At 40.0% G+C, this 19,402-nt stretch overlaps 1 protein-coding gene across 1 annotated transcript; it reads left to right on the top strand.

Annotated features, from left to right (window-relative positions):
- The first annotated feature begins 417 nt into the window (after positions 1 to 417).
- Positions 418 to 15,248, top strand: LOC147901630 (uncharacterized). Its single transcript, XM_087375095.1, has 6 exons — positions 418 to 2,019; positions 2,767 to 2,843; positions 3,166 to 3,208; positions 3,397 to 3,595; positions 14,288 to 14,402; positions 14,776 to 15,248. The coding sequence occupies exons 1-6, from the start codon at positions 1,047 to 1,049 to the stop codon at positions 15,013 to 15,015; spliced, it is 1,647 nt and encodes a 548-aa protein (XP_087231221.1). The 5' UTR covers positions 418 to 1,046; the 3' UTR covers positions 15,016 to 15,248.
- The last annotated feature ends 4,154 nt before the right edge of the window (positions 15,249 to 19,402 follow it).

Below are 19,402 nucleotides of genomic sequence, written 5' to 3'. Positions count from 1 at the left end.
CAGGACACCATGAAACCGCGATTTCAAGGTGGTTTTGGCAGAAGGAGGGTGGTTTTTCAAGACGAAAGGTGGTTTTGGTCGAGGACGAAGACAAAGGCGGTCGTTGACGTGGGCTAATCCGTGTTGGAGTGGTTTAAAGGAGGGGAGGGTGGATGTTCCCGTATAAGGTGGTTTGGTAAAGGATGGATATTGGATTACGTTGTAAAGATACTCGTTTAAGCAAAAATAAGGAGCTAAAACAGGAGCACGAGCGGGAACACTTGCGTACAAAGGGATCCATTCCTGTCCAATTGACCTTGTCTCTATAGTATCTACTGAACTCTCTCTCTCTCTGTCTCGCGCTCTCTCTCTCTTTCTCTCTCTTTCTGTCTGTAATTTAATGGTGCTTTCTCCAAAGCAGCCATCTGCTTCTTCCTGCCTTGCTCTCTTCTTGCTCTCATCAACCTCCCTGAGTCCTCAATATCCTCCCTTCCATCCATCACTCCTCCACCCTCCTCTCCTTTCCTCCCTTCCACTACCCCCCGCTACTCCTCTCTTGCCTTCCACCCCCTTCGCTCGACTCATCTTTCAATCTCCATCTCACCTTTCTCTACGTCCTTTCCTCCTAGCTTCATGCTTCATCAACCTCTCACCCCCTATCGCCCAATGCCGCCTCCTCCTCTTATCCCTCTGGCTGCCTCCTCCTGCTCCTGCTCCTCCCCCCCCTCCTCGACATTCTTTGGCATCTCGGCTGCTCCTCCTATTACGCAGCTGCTCAGCTCAGCCCTAGTTCCATCTCTCAGTACCTTTTCTCGTCTCTGTTCTGGCGTGCTGCCAGCCACCCTCCCTAGCCGTTTTCAATCCCTCCCCACGATCTGTTTCTATCGGTAAAGTTATACCTCTTCACTGCCTTTTTCAAAAGTTCGGCCTCCCTTGCTTTAGAGTACGGAGAAAGAGAAAACCCTGAGTCGGAAAATGAGCATTTTTCGAACGATCCCAATCTAGTTACCCCTCGCCTTTCCGAAAAAAGAAATTGTAACCTGTGTCCAGCGGCAAGAGATTACACAATGTTCAGAGGAAATACTTCTTCTACGACAAGCCCTGCGATCGATTTATCGGGTCCGGATTTGTCATTACATATTAGTCTTCCTTGCACGAGGCCCTCATCTTCGGTAGGAAGCCTCAGCGACAAGGAACACGACCGCGGATTCGAGCTGTGGAAGAAAAGTCAATACTCTAATAGCTCCCCGAGCAACAGCTCCAGCGACTCCAGCGCTGTAACAGCGGAAAAGAAGAGGCAAGTAGACATAGCATCCACAGAACTCTGCTTGGCTCATGCATCGTTGGATGCGGATCGGCCGCGGGTAGACAGTGGGGGAGCAGCACTCAACCAAACGGAGAAACCCCACTCCTTGATAGATTTATGCAGCCCGCCGAGACATTCATATCCAGTGCAGGAGTGGCAAAACAGACGTGAGTATGATACAAAGGAAGAAACAGCGAGCAACAGGGGGGGCATTACGTTGCTGGGAGAAGACCCAAAACTGGGAGGGGTTTTTGGATCAATTGAGCGAAGCAAGAAGACAGCAGACTCGACCGTTCCAACCTTCTCCAGCTCGATTCTCTCTCCTAGGCCGTTGTTCTCTCCATATGTGAAGACTTCGGAGTTCCTGATACAACAAACACCGAAGGCTGCAGAGCCTGTAAGGCTGGTAGGGAACAGTGAAGCAAGCACAAGTACGTTGCTAAGCAAGGCAGGTTGCTACTCGACGCCAGAACTAAAGCTTTCAGCTCCGGTCGATTTCGAAAGAGCAGTACTCAAAAGAGACAATCGTGTGTTTGATGTAAATTCCACGCCCAGCCGTCACCTCGGCAGCTCGCCAGCATCAACGCAGCCGGATTCAGCAAGCACCTTGCGCTGCAGGCAAGCCCAGAATAAACTGCCCACGAAAAGAAGCATACGAGCACCTCGGATGCGCTGGACTAGCCATCTCCACGCACACTTCGTGCATGCCGTGGAGGCCCTCGGAGGCCACGAAAGTACGCAATCTACCAAGTTCTCGTGATCTTTGTGAGCTTATCTTGACGGAAACAGTAGTAATGGCGTTGTGTTTCTTAGATCTTATGTTTTAGTGTTATGCATACTGTGCATGTTCTTATCGTCGCCCCACAGCATTAACGCTTCCAAGGATTCTGCTCATAACTTAACTACACAGTACGCTGGGTGTTTTGGCCTTTTTGGACCCTTAAGATGCACGCCTATCATATTTGAGTATTCAACCTAAAAGATTTCACTGAGCAACAGCTAGCTGTGAGCTGCGACTCGAAATCTCGTTCAGTCGTAGGATCTCAAGGTCACGCTATTCTAGTTCGTAGGGTATAACCATTGACCAGCACAAACGATCGTACCGGTAGTTTGCACAAGAGCAAAGAAAAGACAACCAAAAGACAAAGGAGACGGGAGATTAAGATGTACTGAAAGGCTGAACTATGGCTCTCGTTTTCGTGACTGGGAGATATGTAACACACCCGAGCTATGTATTTAGAATGCGCAGCTGTTGCACCACTGTTCCATTCCTGCAAGCGAACTATTTTTGCTTTGGCTGGGAACTGAGTGATCCGTTCGAGCAGGGAAATAACTTACATCCACGACAAGAGTCTCGTGTTTAGAGAAACAAATGGCCATGGCTTGTTTCACGAGGTTTCTTTTATTTCTGACTTAACGAGCAGGCGTTCTTTAGAAGGATATTGAGTCTAATTCTTTTTATTCGTCTTGGTCTACACCAGAGGCAACTCCTAAATCTGTGCTGGAGCTCATGAATGTCAAGGACCTTACGCTAGCCCATGTGAAGAGTCATTTGCAGGTATCGTCATAAACCTGGAACGTCCGCAACAATACTGAACAGATAGTCAAATTGGAACCATTGCAGATAGCATTGCTCTTGTCTACGTCAAAGTTCGTCGTAAGGTTAAGCACTTCTTGTGGTTGTGTCTCTGATCTGGCACTCTTTTGTCCTTAGTTTAAGAAAAACATCAAGCTTCAACTTGCAATTCTGGTGAAGACTTATTTGATCTGCCCACGGGATATACCTCTCGGTTACTCCTTAGCTATGCTATATATCATCAGACAGGGCTTGCATGGAGTTGGAGCTTACTCATACTGATTCTGGTATTCTTTTTCTGCAGATGTACCGGACAGTAAAGACTACGGACAAGTCGAGCACTGCTGGTATATCACACTCGTCCTTTTCCACAAAATTATCGAGCATCAATGCGTACGCTAATTACTGTGGTTACAAGATCGAAAGAAAGCTGAGTGAAAGCTTGCAAACATAAGTCTGTGGAATGGTGAGAGAAGAAATAGGAATACATCTGCGATTCGTGTACTTACCTGACAAATTATCGTGACATCTACAGGCTTACCGGACCTATTTGAAACACCGGCATATCATGATTTTAGCGCCCACCGAGGCAGCCTCAACGAGAAAAACGTCCACCTCCATAGGAGTTCCGGAGAGCTGACCCTGAATGTGGGTGACACCCGCGCCATGTTAGGTCTTCCAAGCAAGCATTCGCGCCATAACGACTTCTCTGGCATGTGGAATAACTCAGTGAGGTATGCGTTCAACAACACCAAAATTGTCTTCTTGGAGTGCGACCGCGCGTGTGTGGGACTCGCTGAATTTGAGTTGCTAAGTTGTCTCCTTTATGGCTTTATGGACAACCGTCTAGCATGTGTGTGAGTGTTTTTGTAGTTTCACCCAAAAAAATAGAGTGTGTGTGTGTGTGTATGGACAACCATGTGTGTGTTTTTGAAGTTTCACCCAAAAAAAAGTGTTTGTGTGAGTGAGTGAGAGAGAGAGAGAGAGAGAGAGAGAGAGAGAATTTATGAATATCTATTATCTATTAAGGGTGTATCAAGGGTTTTTAAAGACTTGAGCCTCCCATGCCCAGCCATGGTGCATTGGTTGGACGTGGGCGGGCAATCTTGCCCTTATATTTACTCTAATCAATGAGGCTAGTAGATTGAAATGAGATACTATAAGTTTTACACCCATGCTCATGGCTTCGTGTGTCTCACATCGCTCCCCTCTCTCAATCTCTCCTCATCTAGTAGTACTCTACTCAATGTTTCTATTTTGTAGTTTCTTAATTCCAAGGCAATGTTTAAATGGGAGTGTAGGTCATTGGGCGAATCTTTCCCCTATAGAGTTATGGAAGTGTAGGTCATTGGGCAAGTCTTTCCCGTGGTAGAACTACAAATACTAGCCGTGCTAACATTTTTCAGCCTTCAATGGGTTTAAGTATAATTAAAGTTGATTCACAAGTTTTTTAAAGCTGGAATTGGACACTTTGAATACGTGAAAGAAACCTAATTCATGCATATATATATGCAATACCTGTAGTTAAAATTCTAACCTTGTATATGGCTTATGCCAATCGATCTGAGTACCTAGAGAGCTAAATTTGGACTCGTATGTCAGCCCCACAACTTTTGGGAAGCTCCTAAATTTGCCTTTGGGTAAACATTCACCCTTTAAAATTACCTTGCTCAATCCTAGCATATGCGTAGAGAGTGCATAGACTTTTGGGACTGCTAATCCTTTGCCATTCTCATGTATTTTGTCCTTGGCAAGCCACACGATTTGCACCAGTATTATATTAGTATGATATAGGATGTATATGTGTTGGATCATGCAAGGCATACAAGACTTGTAGGTTGCTCTAGTAGATAGGACCAATATTTTTTTAATGGATGTGTTAACATCAAATGATATGCTGAAAGTATAATCACACATTTTGATTGTGTTTATGCACCCTTTGACTGTACATAACTAGTTGTATACTATTCATCTTCCCAAGTAGAGGAATACATGATGATAAGTCTAGGGTTTCATGGCGTCTTTTCAAAATATAGGAGCTTTTGGGTCTACAATTGAAAGTTCCACTCCTTTCACTAGGTGAAGAAGTGTTAGCTACATGACTTATGACCTAGCATGAGCCTCGTGTGCATGCTCAATCCCATCTCAATTTCTCACCTCTTGTCACATTGACCTCTTCCTTGAGTTCTATCAATTGGTATCATAGTACTGAGATAGTAGTAGAATCCTTTCTCAGCACCTACCTCTCCTCTTGTAGTTTTAGCAATCACTCTGTTGGCTTAGTGATTTGCTAGTGTCCCTCCTTTTGTTCAACCCATCTTTCTTAGCTATATGTACAACAATAGAGGTGACAACTTTTCATGTTCTTGAGGCTCTGTAGCACATTGTCATTCTCTGTGTAGAAGTCTCAGTTTGTGAGTCATCCATTTTTGGTCGCTAGTTTGGCTATTGAGGCCACTTTGTTTCTTTTGCCTAAAGGATCATGAAATATCCCCTTCGTGAACTCGTTGCTGAATATGACCCATCACTTCTATCCCGTCCATGCCACTTGTGTTCAAAGCATCTCTAGTAAAGTAGTTTAGACTCAATCCATCAGCCAAATCAATGTGCATATCCACTAATATCACCAACTGCTTGCTCTATTTAGCAAAAGGAAGTCGTCCTTCTTTCATCCCAAATCGATGGACTGCTCCAGCTATGATTGAATGAGGCACTTTTGTTCCCTCATTGTTTGGAACCCCAATTTTGGGATATTTTTCTAATAAATTCTAGTTTGTAGTGCAGTAGAGTCACTCCTTTGCATTCAACAAACACATGTCCATGATCAAAATCTATCCATAGTTTGAATTCTATCCATTGACTATGATTCTGATGTGTGATTTTTCCAAAGCATCAATAAGTGACACATAGCATTAGCTCATGATCACCACGTTTCGTTCTCATTTACAAGCTTAACCTCCTCTCAATTTCTTGAGTCTAGTATTCACACATAGTTGAAATCCATTGGTTTTTTCTACATATTCTTGTTGTAAAAAAGATATTTTCTTACATTTTGTTTGTGGATTCTTGCATTGTTAAAGCATTAAATAGCTAGTGTTGTGATTGTGCACACCCTAGAGCCTTGTTTTGCTCACTCAAATCTACATCTCCTACTTGGTATACTTTGACAATCACATCTTCAATCTCGATACATCATAGTGCCTTGTGTCCACATATCCGTTTCTCTCATTTCTTCTCTAGTTTCTCAAGGGCTATCAACCACAGGGGGCCTATCTCAAAATTTTCATATTATAAAGATGTCGCAAAGAACACAATAAGTTGATCTTTTCTAGGCTCATGGTAATAGAAGATCTAGCTGATGGCTCGGGGGGTGCAGTAATCAGTAAATCTATGTATGAGATGTGTTCAAGTGTTTTTGAAAGAAACCCTCAAATAACATCTCCCCCCAACTAAAGCCACCCCGCTTTACTTATTATTATAACACATTTTTTTCTAGAGTTGAAGAAAAAAATCCTCTATTGTAATTCTTTTTAAAATTTTTCCTAAAGTTGAATAAAAATATCCCTTTTGAACACACATGGTACATTAAAATTCTATGAGGTGAACTCTCAAGGTTGATGGCACTAGCTACACACTATGGACCTGTAGGATTTTCAAGATGATAGCAAGATGATTACCACTATTCTTGATTCCTTGCTTGACTCCTATCAAAATTTTTACACTTCATCACTCTTCGAGGAGAGGAGGCAATCCTATTTCATTTGCGGAGCTTATTGGAATACTCTTCCATGAGGAGCAGATAAGCAAGGGTAGATCTATAGTGATGAAACTCAAGATTTCTTCTCTAAGGATAAAAAAGTCACAAGATGAAAGGGCGAAACCAAGAAAAAGAAGGTAATTGTCATTACTGTCATAAGACATGATGCTACATTTGAGAGTTTCGAAAGAGATGTGCCAAGCTAAAAGATTATAAAGTACCACAAATGATAGGATGCTGCAACCACAAAAAGACACAAACCTAGTCCAAGATGACAAGGCTTTCTAGCCATATTATTAGTATGGGAGCTAATGCTATCTCAATGTTAGATAATAGTACTGTGCAATGTGGGGATAATATGTACTAGGTGGTTGTGTAAACTAGCATTTAGAGTGGTATTTGTGAGTGTGATGACATTTGCAACAATGATTGCGTGCATGTGATTGCGCTATAGATTTAGATAGGAATATGAGTGATGTAGGCAATGATGTAGATGTGTTGATCTAAGCAGCAAGGTGTAGAACGTTTTTGTAAATGATTGTATAAGACTCATGTAGATATCAATATTGTATGCTTTCATCTAGCCTAAGCCTTGCATAGATGCTCAATCCTATCTCAAACCTACACCTCTTGTCACGTTGATCTCTTTCTTGAGTTCTATAAACAACCCCTTCTCTTCATGGATAAATTAATACATCTTGGAGAAAAATCTTTTCAATGCATGTTTTACATGAAATTTACTTGTTTGTCCTACTTTCTTAGTGACATGTAGACTCTTGATCTAAACAAAGGGTTTCCATATGTTACTCTGGAGTGTCATGCTTAGTATATTCCTGTCTAATTTCTCCCAAGTAAAGCAATTCATTGGAATTGTTTGACAAATATGCTACATCTCTTGACTTTTCTTTCCATGGTAGATGTATTACGAGTCTATCACTATGCTTTGCAATCTTCACACGTGCTATTGAAGGGAATTGTATAAACAGTTTTGTATTTCTATGGTGGCACATATGCCTCACTTCAAAGGTCCATTGTAAAGGTCAAATATGCTCCTAATGAAGATGTGCTTCAAAAAAACGAAAGTAGAAGGGAAAATTAATCTTGTATATCATTTGTGCAAGATGAATAATGTATTTATAAAGGTGTAATGAGGGGAGATTTTGGGATATGATGATCCTCATATAATAGTTATGTGAGAGCTTGGGGAACTCCATGTTGATGCACAAAGGGGCATAACCACTGAACTTAACATTGTTGGCGCCCTTGGGCCCAACATGGTATTAGAGCCATTATCTCTCTTGTTTGTTGGTTGCATCATCTGGCAAGTTGTAGGTGACACTAATATCCAATTTGGAGGTACACAGGCTCTCTATAATGGCTTATGGTAGTGTGCACTCGATGGCATTGGTGGTTGTTGCAGGAGTTACAACCCATGGCAAGAGAAGTTGTGCAATCATGCTTCCTAACATACATACACGCTTATGGGGATCCTCTTGCTTGTGCAAATAACAAGTATGACAATTTATGATAGGAGCCAAGTTGTGCAATTATAGCACCTGCAATTATGATGGTCCGTTCTCCTCATGCAGGGATATATGTGGTTGCCAAATTTTCGTAATTGATGCAAGATATTGATGTGCCATGAGGATGGATAGGCAATATTGCAAGATTGAACCCTATATTCCTAGACTCAAGTGACCATATGTCTTTAGGTCATCAAATCTTAATAATCAATGAGAAAGAACCTAGACTCATGCAACCATATGTTTCCAGGTCATCAAAATTTAAAAACTAAACTTAAAGAAACCTGAATAAAGTTTATATGAAAAAAGTTAAAATGATCAATGACAAAAGGATGTCATGCTCCTAAACTTTCAAACTTGTAGCTACATGGAAGTTTGAATGACTGAAAAGAAAATGCATTGCCATTCCTTGGTTTGACTAGGAATGGACTAGTGGCAAAGTAAGGATGATGTAATAATGCTACTTAGCCTAAACCACTCTTTCTTCCAACTCAGCTACTAGTTGACTACCACAAGGCTCCAATAATATCATATACACCCAATTACTCTCTCTCTCTCTCTCTCTCTCTCTCTCTCTCTCTCCCCCTCTCCCTCTCTCTCTCTCTCTCCCCCCCCTCTCTCCCTCCCCCCCCTCTCTCTCTCTCTCTCTCTCTCTCTCTCTCTCTCTCTCTCTTCCTCTCCCTCTCCCTCTCCCTCCCCCCCCACCCTCTCTCTCTCTCTCTCTCTCTCTCTCTCTCTCTTTGAACAAGACTTTTTCCTTTTACATACTAATTCAAGAATTTTTTGAGGACCTTCAGGCTTCTTGAATGCCAAAACCCTTGATTGGTTAACCTTTAGGCTCCCTAAATGCCAAAACCCTTGATTGGTTAACCTTTAGGCTCCTTGAATGCCAAAACCCTTTATGGTATTGTTTGGTTGAACCCTAAGGATTTTTGAATGCCTGCAAATATTGCAGCCTCCTTATGCTCTCTCTGTCTCTCTCTCATGAGAGATATAGAGAGGGATTGAGATATTAAAAATCCATCTATTTGTTAAAATCTAAATCATAACGCCAATGAAAGAAAAGTTTATGAAACATTTGGAGTAGACAATTGGGCATGTTATCATAAATATTATTAGTAGTGCTATACTATGATACATAACTCTAAGATGTTAGGATTGGAGTAACGATGTATTGACAATTCTAAATAAGGATGATGTTCAAAGGGTTACTACTTCTATGATATCTTTATTAAGGGTTAAGAGGCCTATATATGTCACCTTAATGATATCTTTATTAAGGGTTAAGAGGCCTATATATGTCTACCGCAAACTTTATAGACTTTGATTAGGAAGTTATGTGTCCCAAACTATCAACAAACAAGAGTAAATTTATTTTAAGTCATGAGTTATATATATATATATATATATATATAAAAGTAGTGGAATAAAGGTAGGGGATTTCTACTATTAGTAATACTCATAGCACTAATGCTTGCAGGCCTTGCTTGGAGGTATACCCCAGTATTACATATAGAGAGACTCTAGCTACTATCTAACCTTAAGGACTGGTTGAACCTATTTGAACCTATGGAAGGGGGGATTAACTACCCACAATAGCATGAAGGGCAAACCTAAGTATTTATTGTAGGCATTATATAGGATGGATGAGCCTATAGCTACCTAACCCTAAGCACTCCTTGAATACTTAAAAAGATATATTATCTATTCGGACTATCTTGAATGAGAAATGAATTAATTTAATGAGTAACCATAGATAATCAAATGTCTTTCTAGATGAGCCAAAGCACTAAGAAGCTTCAAGATTCCTCTCTTTTGTGTGAGCAATCAGATCTTATTGGATGAAATACAAGAGGATGCTTTAGCACTTCGAAACGTTTAAAATGCAAGAAATCTTCAACAAAGGGCATAGACAAATGGTTGTACGTGGAGACCTCAAATGGATCAAGGTAAATGTTGTGGGAGGATGTCTATGAGAATCCCGAGGACATCACTAAGAAATATGTAAGACACACCTGTGATCAACAAAAGTGGTTTTATATTTTTATGGAGTTATTGAAAATACACATACATAAGGGTGTTTTTATTTCAAAAAGTGAAGATTTTCATATGCAAGGGACATTGTATTCATCTGAAAAGTTAGAGAAGGGGTGTATACAGGTTATAGAAATTCATAGGTAGGTTTTTTTTTAAAATACCCCTTTATCGCATGTGCTGTAAGGGATTTTTACATAGTGGCCCCCTCGGGATGCATATAGATTTCTCTAGATAAAAGTGCCCAGTTGACACAGATTAGGTACAAAGAGCTTTTAAACCATTACATGCATGCAAGAATTTTGTAATGGAAGGCATGGAAAGAAAGTTTGTAATGGAAAGCAAGTTCAACATTGACTAGGGAATGCCTTTAAGGGTGTACCAATTCGTTAGCTTAAATAATGTATTGTTGAAGAGGCTCAAATAATTGTGAAGGAAAGGTGAAGCTCCCACACACTCAAAGTCTAGTAGACTCGATGGTATATGAATAGTATTCAAAGTTGAGGCTCACATTTTCCAAATGGGAGATGTGCAAAGAAATTAAAGAAGATTGCATGCATTTTTTGATGCATTGATTGGAAAAGGTAATATGTAATGCATGAGACTATCAAACTTGTTAACAATCTCTTATCATTCATGGCCTAGTTAGCAAGTATTGTATAATTTGACATTATCTTATTTTCTATTCTTCAAGAACTTGAAACTTTTGCCAACTCTTAATGTAAAGTATATGTCATACCACATAAGGAACTGTCAAGGGACTCCTTCAATTTTCCATAAGGTAGCTTATTTTTTGTGATTTATCTCGCATATAAAATGAAAACTTATTTTAGCTTTACCATGAAGAGTCTAGACATAGTTGTAGCTAGTGACTCCCCCAAGCCTAATGTATGACTTAAGCATAAATGATGAAAACAATGTAGCCATTTCTAAGAACTATGTTAATGTACCATTGCATCTAGAATAATAGATCCATAGGAAATAATATGATTTCTCATTGTATCGAAAATTTCCAGTTTCATTGATTTTGCTCTTTTGATGCCTTTTTTAGGTTCACTATTCCCACTTCTCATAGAAGGTGTGTTAGAATATTTTAAATGTTTTGTTATATAGACCTCTTGTTTTCTTTGTCTTACGATGAATGTGATGCCCTAATTATTGGTCTTGACTCAAATTATTGGATGCCTTAATGATGAGCTATGGGGGGTAATGTCTAATGGTGATTATCCCTCTTACATTTAACAAACATTCATTGTGATCTGATTGAAGTTATTTTATATTGTACCAACAAGGATTTTGTAACATTTGTATGCCATCATGCATGTTGATAGCTATAGTTTGCTAAATGTGAGTTTTGATGGTGATGGCTATAGTTCACTCCATGATGTATCATGGTTATTTAACATTTTAAGTGTATAGAGGACCATCCTTCCAAGAATCTTGTATAATTTTCAAAACACATGAATTCTCTTTGGTCATTACAATTTCCAAGATTTGACAACCAATTTTAATTATTATTGACACATATAGTTTTAATTATTATTGACACATGTAGTTTTAATTATTATTGACACATCTGGGGGGGTTGATTTTCATACTCTTACAAACAGAGGGAAAGAGGTTAGTTTGTCTTCCAAGGTAAAGGTTGGCAATTTAATTGTTTAAATCAGTTGAATATGCCCTTTAATTTGGCCATGTCATGAATGACGAGTTCTTGCAATTGTCACCTCACTTCCAAAGATTAATGTTTATCAACTAAAGGGCATTATAATTTCTCTAATTGCCCTCCCTTCTAGCTTTGATAAGGGCATGGCTCTATGATTAGTAAAGTCTCATGTGATAGATTCTAGGCTACTATGAGTTTCCTATAATGGGAAAACACACCTCCCTAGGAACTTGTAAGTCGCCTATAAGGGGGAAGGCACTAGCATCAATAAGTTACCTTTTGATATGCTCTTGGATAGTATGAGTTTTGTTCTTTCCAAATTGACTACTTAGAAAACTCTACATAGCATGTGTCTTTCAAAGGTCCATATTAGATACCCTATTTTCCATAGCATTTCATCAGTTTCCTAATGAAGCAAGTTATATATATTTGACATAGCTATCTAAGGTGTCATGAAATCTATATTAGTTCTTTCAAATGCTATTACCTAGAAGATTTTGAACAAAAGGTATGGCCAAGGGAAGGAAAACGAAGTTTGAAATAACCAAAAACTTAGTCGACAAGTATTGTTTATATTATTTTGTTGAACTCTAAATAGCTCATGTATGAGTATTGACTTTTTATAAATCTTTGATGCAAAAGATTGATTTGTCACTCTCAACCTTTATACTACAACTACCTCATCCTTCTTAAGTGCTATCATAGCTTGTGTATCGCCACCATGAGGTCTTGAATATACCTCCATGTTAATAAGCCCAACTTTCATGACACATATTTATTTATGTTTGACTTTTTGCCTTGTTTTCAACTTCCAATGCTTGTACTGAATGTTTATTTTAATGAAAAAAGAAAAACTATTCTACAGTGCCTATCAAGGGTTTATATTCATCTACAACCTGATGCATACATATAAGGGAAACTTCACAATAATTTTAGGGATAGCTGATGTGGAGATTGCTGATTGCACACTTTGCTAGCATTTTAATCTTGATGGTTTCTCGATATTGTCTCTAAGAGAGGTAACTTTGCATAGCTATCTTTTGTATATGCCACTCAACCAAGCAACGTGTATCAACGTGGTCATCTTATTATAGAGTGAGCCTCTTTTTCCATGGTTAATATTTATTTAGGAGCCTCTTTTTCCATGGTTAATCTTGTTTTAGGAGATCTTGTTCTCTCCTTCACATATGCTCTTCATTTAGGAGATTTTATTCGACCCTCCTTTATATATGTCATTTCAAGCTTCACCATGTATGGTTTTCAGATAGCAAGGACCAACAAGTGATAATGTTATTATTCTTAATGACAAATGCATGAAGGTTTCAACTTTCCATATCCAACGTTGCAAGGCAAGGAATTGCAAGAGAGGTGATAATGATGTTAGAAATATTTGAGCTTGGGAGTGTTCAATTTGCTATGTGAGTTAGCATGCCATAAAAAAAAGGATGCTTCATGAGAATAAGTTTTTATTTCTTTGAATGAAATCCAACCTAGATAGCTTTTAGTCTAACTACTTAAAAAGTAAGAATAGGACCTGAACATACCAACAAGACATTAAATCATAAGACAAGGAACAAGGGGAGGGAGGGGCCTCTTTCAATGTAAGCTTATGGCAAAGATGCTTATAAGGCTTATAGTAGAACACTTTAAAAAATGCTATATTGCAAACTTCTATAAATTTCCAAAGTAATAAAAAAAATGTGTATTACCTTGGAAGTATTTGTTAATTAACCCCAAGGATACATTAGATCAACAAACTCGTAGAAGAACCTTCTATCTAGTTAGATAGTACCCCTTGCGCCATTGTTCCTACGATTTGTTGCAAAATAAGCCGGTGCTTTGTATGCTAAGAATACTGATGATTTGTAATTTCTAACTAAATGGGCATGATTTGAAATGTGATAACTGAATGTCCATGGCGATGTTCTGAATTTGTTTGAACTAACTTTCTAGCCTTGACTAGAGGATTGTGAACATATTGGTGAATGAGAAGGACTTTGCCAAAGTATTCTTATACGTATTTCTATGCCAATTGCGTTGCGCAGCTGATTGTCGTTTTGTTAGAGTTGATCTTTCAGATTTTATGCAAGAGTTTCTTGCTGCCCTTAGCCTCAACCAAGCCAGCGATTTGGGTCACGCTCTTGGGAGATTAATTAGAAAAATTCATTGGCTTTCATGCTAAACCGGCAGTCTCTCATAAGCCTTGAAAGATAAATGCCAAATAGAACGTTTGAGATGGTACACAATAATCAACTCTAGACATTTACTGAATGGTAGTTTTTTTTCTTAACAAAAGAGCCTCCCGTTACTATTGATTGGCGTTCCAAGAGAATCACCATAATTTCGGAAGTCGACAACATTTTTGAGATAATGCTTAACTACATGTATGATACACTTTTTGAAAAACTTGGTGCCTATGTAACTGACCATATATATGAATTTGCAGGTTGGCATGGTCGTCTAGAGAATCACAAGATCCTAACTTTGCAATGGCAGAACGTAACTTTCGGCAGCCTTCCTTTGTGCAACAACAGAAAAATCTGGCAATCAAGATGCTTGAGGTAACGGTATTTTAGTGAATCTTCTTTTGATTTCGTAGGAGTAGATTACCGTAAACTAGGGAAAGCAACTGGCTTTCTGTCCCTGTACATTAAAAGTAACGGTCCTGAGAGCGTTATAAGGGTCCTTCCATTCATAAGTATGGGCTCAATTGCTTCCAATGTAACGTTTCCCTTCACGCTGCTTTGCCTAAGGGAAAGGTCACCTTAGCGTTGAGTCGTCTTGAAGTCTATTTTGGGGTAGGAGTAAACTAAATGGACATGAGATCTGGTGTACTGTCCTTCCCAGTTGAATATTTGTCGACACAAAATACTACAAACTAAGTTTTCAGGCTATCATTTTACGTTGTTTAATGTGAGAAAATTGAATTTACAGGTCAGCCACCATGACAAACATCAGGACCGTCACATGCCAAGAGACATTCTTTCAGGCATTGCCCAGGATCTTAACGCACCTAGTTATATCACCACATCAACTTTGCCCCAGCTTGTCTCCTCACAGAGAACTCATGTAGTTGGTAAAGCGCCCAGCTTAGAGTTCACTCTGGGGAGACCTAGCTGGCACTCTGCAGAGCAGGTGGATGGCCCGAAGGAGCTTCCACTGCTCAAGTGCTGATTTTCTACCTTCTGGTTTTCCGGATGAGATGGGAGAGCGCCATTTTGAGCGTTTTAATTTGTCTATTAGTATTATTTTCTAGATCTGGTTTTGTTGTCTAATGACATGTAATATTAAACGCTCTACGGAAGGAACAAAACACAAGATGAAGGGGATGGAGTCTTAATGTAGCGATTTCCTTTCCCCTCTACAAGTTCCTTGACATTCATCGTCTTTTGATTGAATGATTTTTATGAAGGTCCAGAATGTATTACGTGTAACTGTATGTCTATCATGGCATCAATTCTGTTGTGCAACATCATTTCTATGGCTGTGCTCATGAAAATATTGCAGAGAGTAAAGTTTGTAAATTGACAGTCTTGCTTGCAAACTAGAAAAAATAAGTGTCGATGTTAAGTGTATGCTGAAAACAAATGATGTGGGGATTACGTACAGAAGTCAGATGTTGCAGTTCTGATGAAGAGCGTTTCTCTAATTGTGTCTCATAATGAGGATGAAGGGCGTATTTCTCTAATTGTGTCTCCAGACTCGTGAGCTGATAATAAAATACTGTCAAATACTGTGTGGCACACACGTACTATAAGAGGCGTATCTTTTCCGGGCTTTACACTATGGTGGATTCACCTTTCGATTAGTTATAGCTGGTAACATCTAAACGAGCTCAGGTGTTCCATTGCCGACTCCCATGTAAGTGGTCTCTTCTTTTAGGATGTTCCAGCATAAAATATTTGAAGCACGAATCCCGGCACATGCAGTCTTTTTCATGGAGAAGAACTCACACACCACATTTTGTACACAGCAATACTACTACGTGCAGCTCGAAGTAGGAACTGACCGTACCTTGTTAATTACCCTACGATGAAGGTGAAAATACGAACTTGGTGAATGACTATCCGAATAGCATGGTCACTTGAATAGACTTTGTCATTACTCATGGATCATTAGATCTAAGTAGTTTCGGCCGGCCAGCTTTGTCGTAGAGTCTAGAACACTAGCCTATACCGGTCTAAAGACCACGAGGCTTGACGTGTAGAGCGAATTTGTCGCATGTCTTTTTGAGCGTGGTCATTGGCTTCCTAATAATCTTTGATTAAATCCTTTCTTGTGCCACTTCAGCCAATCTTTTGAGATTGCCCCTCTTATGAAGCTTCATTAAGAGTAAAAAGTGGCTTAATAGACTTTCACCAAGATTTTATACTAATAAACAAGTATAGCTTCGATAACAACGTTCGTGCTGGGGGGATGGTTTTTGATGTGTTCAAGTGGAGAGGATGTGTAATGACAGCTCATCAGATAGGGGCCCACCTCCCAATAGTGTGGAGTGGCTTCATGAGAGATCGCCTTGTCCTTGCATGCATTACAAGGGAGAGATTCATCATCAGCAGATGTATGGAGAGGCGCCACCAGAAGACGATATTGGTCGTCATGCTAGTGCAGCATCATTAAACTAATGATGAATATTTATATTGTGTACGTCTTGCCCACACTAACCTTGCATCGTTATACAGGATGAGAGCAATGTGCACCACCACCAAATGATCCTCTAGAGGAAGGCGAGGGTATGGCAGACATGATGGATTCTATTTTTGGAGGCACGATGGGATATGCAGGCGAGATGTCTGAGCATTAGACCTGATGCAAGATTTGGCATCAACATAATTGTATGATGATGCAAGGATGACAATACTACGAGCTTGCCTCTTGATCTTGAATTTTCAGGCAAAGTATGGTTGGTCAGACACAAGTGTCTCAGTCTTGATGAAGTTAGTGCAAATCATGTTTGGATCATAATTGTTTTGAAGTTCCTGATTCTTAGTATCTGATTCCTAATTGTTTTAATTACTATCTCATTCTTAAGGTTTCTTGGATATGAAAATTGCAATAGGTTGCTCCAGAAGATGTTGCGTATCCCAAATACCATGCCCAATTCTAGAGATGAAGCAAATAAGATGTTGACAATGGTTGGGATGGATTATGACACCATCCATGCTTGCCCTAATGATTGTATTTTGTTGAACACCATGAGTATGGAGATTTGGTTAATTGTCCAAAGTGTGGAGCATAGCACTACATATAGGACTTTGTGGATGAGTCGATCCTAGTGAAGATCTTGAGACATTTTCCCGTCATCCCTAGAATATAACACATGTTCAAATGAAAGTCCATTGCACAGCTAATGATGTGGCATGCAAGTTTAGATGCAAGTCCATTGCATAGTTGATGATGTGGCATGCAAGTTCAGATGTAAGTCCATTGCACACTTGATGATGTGGCATGCTACACATTGGTCCAGCGATGACACTTTGATGATCCCTACAGATTGTGCTACTTGGAAGCACATAGACAACATGTGGCTAGACTTTGCGAGGGAGCCAAAAAATTATCGTCTCATGCTTGCAATGGATGGCCTGAACCCTTTCGGGTTATGCTCGACATCTTGATTGACATGGCCCATAGTGTTGGTGAACTACTATATCCTGCCATGGATAGCAATAAAGAAGGGACACTTCATGCTTGCCCAACTTGTGCTAGGGAAGTAGAAGTATGAGAATATGGATGTGTACATGGAACCCTTAATCAAGGAGATGCAAATCCTATGGAGGGGTGTACATGTCTATGATGTTTCTAGAGCTCCGAGGTGGGCTGCATACATTTTCATCAAGGCAATTTTTATGTGTACCATGCCTGACTATCTAGGATATAGGGAGTGCATAGGTACGTGCTTGTGCATGCCTATTGATACCTTTATGTTGTGTGGTGTGATCTATGCATGTCTAATGACCTATTTGTGCATGCATATATGTAGGACTTAAAACACAAGGGTACCATTCTTGTCCTATTTGTGGTCCTAGTTTGAATGCACGACACTCCAAACATATGAGGAAGATGGTTTATGAAGGTCATGATAAATACTTTCTGCTTCATCATCCTACACGTGAAGGTCAACTTGATCCGCCACCATGGAAAACAATTAGCATTTTTCTTTTCTAGTAATGGAGACCATAATGATGTCCTATGTTATTGTATGAATTGACAATAGAAGAGAAAGAAAGAAGATAAGGGGAGGTGTTCAAAGGTGGGAGTTTAAAGGTTTTTGTATCTTGCAATAATCTTGAAGGGGGTTTATTGCCTATATTGTATTATAATAATTTGTATTCCAAGGGCCATTATTCAAAGGTTACCTCTCGGGGGGTGCAGCACCAAGAAATCCTAGGTATCATGTGCATTCAAGGCGTATTAAAAAAATGCTCAACTAAAATTTTTTTCCCAATAATACCACCCCTCTTTACTTATAAACTAACATATTTTTTCCTAAAGTTGAATAAAAAACCCTCTCCTATAATTGTAAACCTACTGAGGGTTACTTGTCATGTCTTGCATAATTCTCCATTATATTGCATTCTCTTACTTCTCCTTACATCTTAATCTTGTGCATGTAAATTTTCCATAGAAAAAACAGTGTGCCTCATTCATATGGGAGGTCTTCCCTATTAGAGGAACTTTTCATCCTCAATAAATCTATCATTAGGGGAGAATTGGGGTCTTCAAAGGGCCCCCAATTAGTATTTGCTAATTTCAAGGGATTATTGAAGTATTTGAGGTGTACCAATGGGAGTGCTCCTTTTTGTGGGGCAATGCCATGTTGAGGTGGAGGGTGGGCAGACCTGCAAACAGCCCCTATTGGCTACTCCTCTTACACCGAGGACCACTCAAACCATCCCCCCCCCCTCAACCCATGCTTGACCCTTCTCCCATATGCACCTCCCCCAAACAAACCTACAAGTCATTCAAGAGGCAGTGGGCCCTTCTGGGCAAAAATTTTCCCCCTCTCAACTTGTTATAGGCCTGCCCCCTCCTTTTCTCTGGTCCAGCTCCATTCTCCCTCCATTTCTCAAACATGGGAACTCATTTGGCATCTTCTCTGCCCCCTCCTACTCTGGTCCACTGTGTTTCTCCCTCTCTAGCACCTCTTGTAGTAGTTGCTCATTCTCTCTCCATTCCTAGCTAGCACCTCCTACATCAGCAGTTGCTCATCCCCCTCTGCTCTTTCTCCCTCCATTCCTAGCTATAGTACCTCCTGTAGTGGTTTCTCATCCCCCTCTGCTCTTTTTCCCTCCATTCCTAGCTACAATGCCTCCTAGAGCAGCTGCTCATCCCCCTCTGCAAATCCTCCCTCCATTCCTAGCTACAGCACCTCTTGGAGCTTCTCTCAACCTTCAATTGCACCCTCTATACCTTCTCCCTCTCTCTCCCTCTATCGGAGCTGCTCTCTCCTCCAAGCTGCACTTTCTAGTCCACTATTGCTGTTGTGACCTCTGTACAAGCATGGTGAGGAGACCATACATGTACTCTGTGTCCCATTGGAGCAAAAATGCACTGGGTGAAT

This window comes from Dipteris shenzhenensis, chromosome 5 (genome assembly GCF_047967505.1).
Source record: "Dipteris shenzhenensis isolate YYH24624 ecotype China chromosome 5, Dip_SZ_1.0, whole genome shotgun sequence".
Taxonomy (NCBI): Eukaryota; Viridiplantae; Streptophyta; class Polypodiopsida; order Gleicheniales; family Dipteridaceae; genus Dipteris; species Dipteris shenzhenensis.
This window is presented reverse-complemented; position numbering and strand designations above follow the sequence as displayed.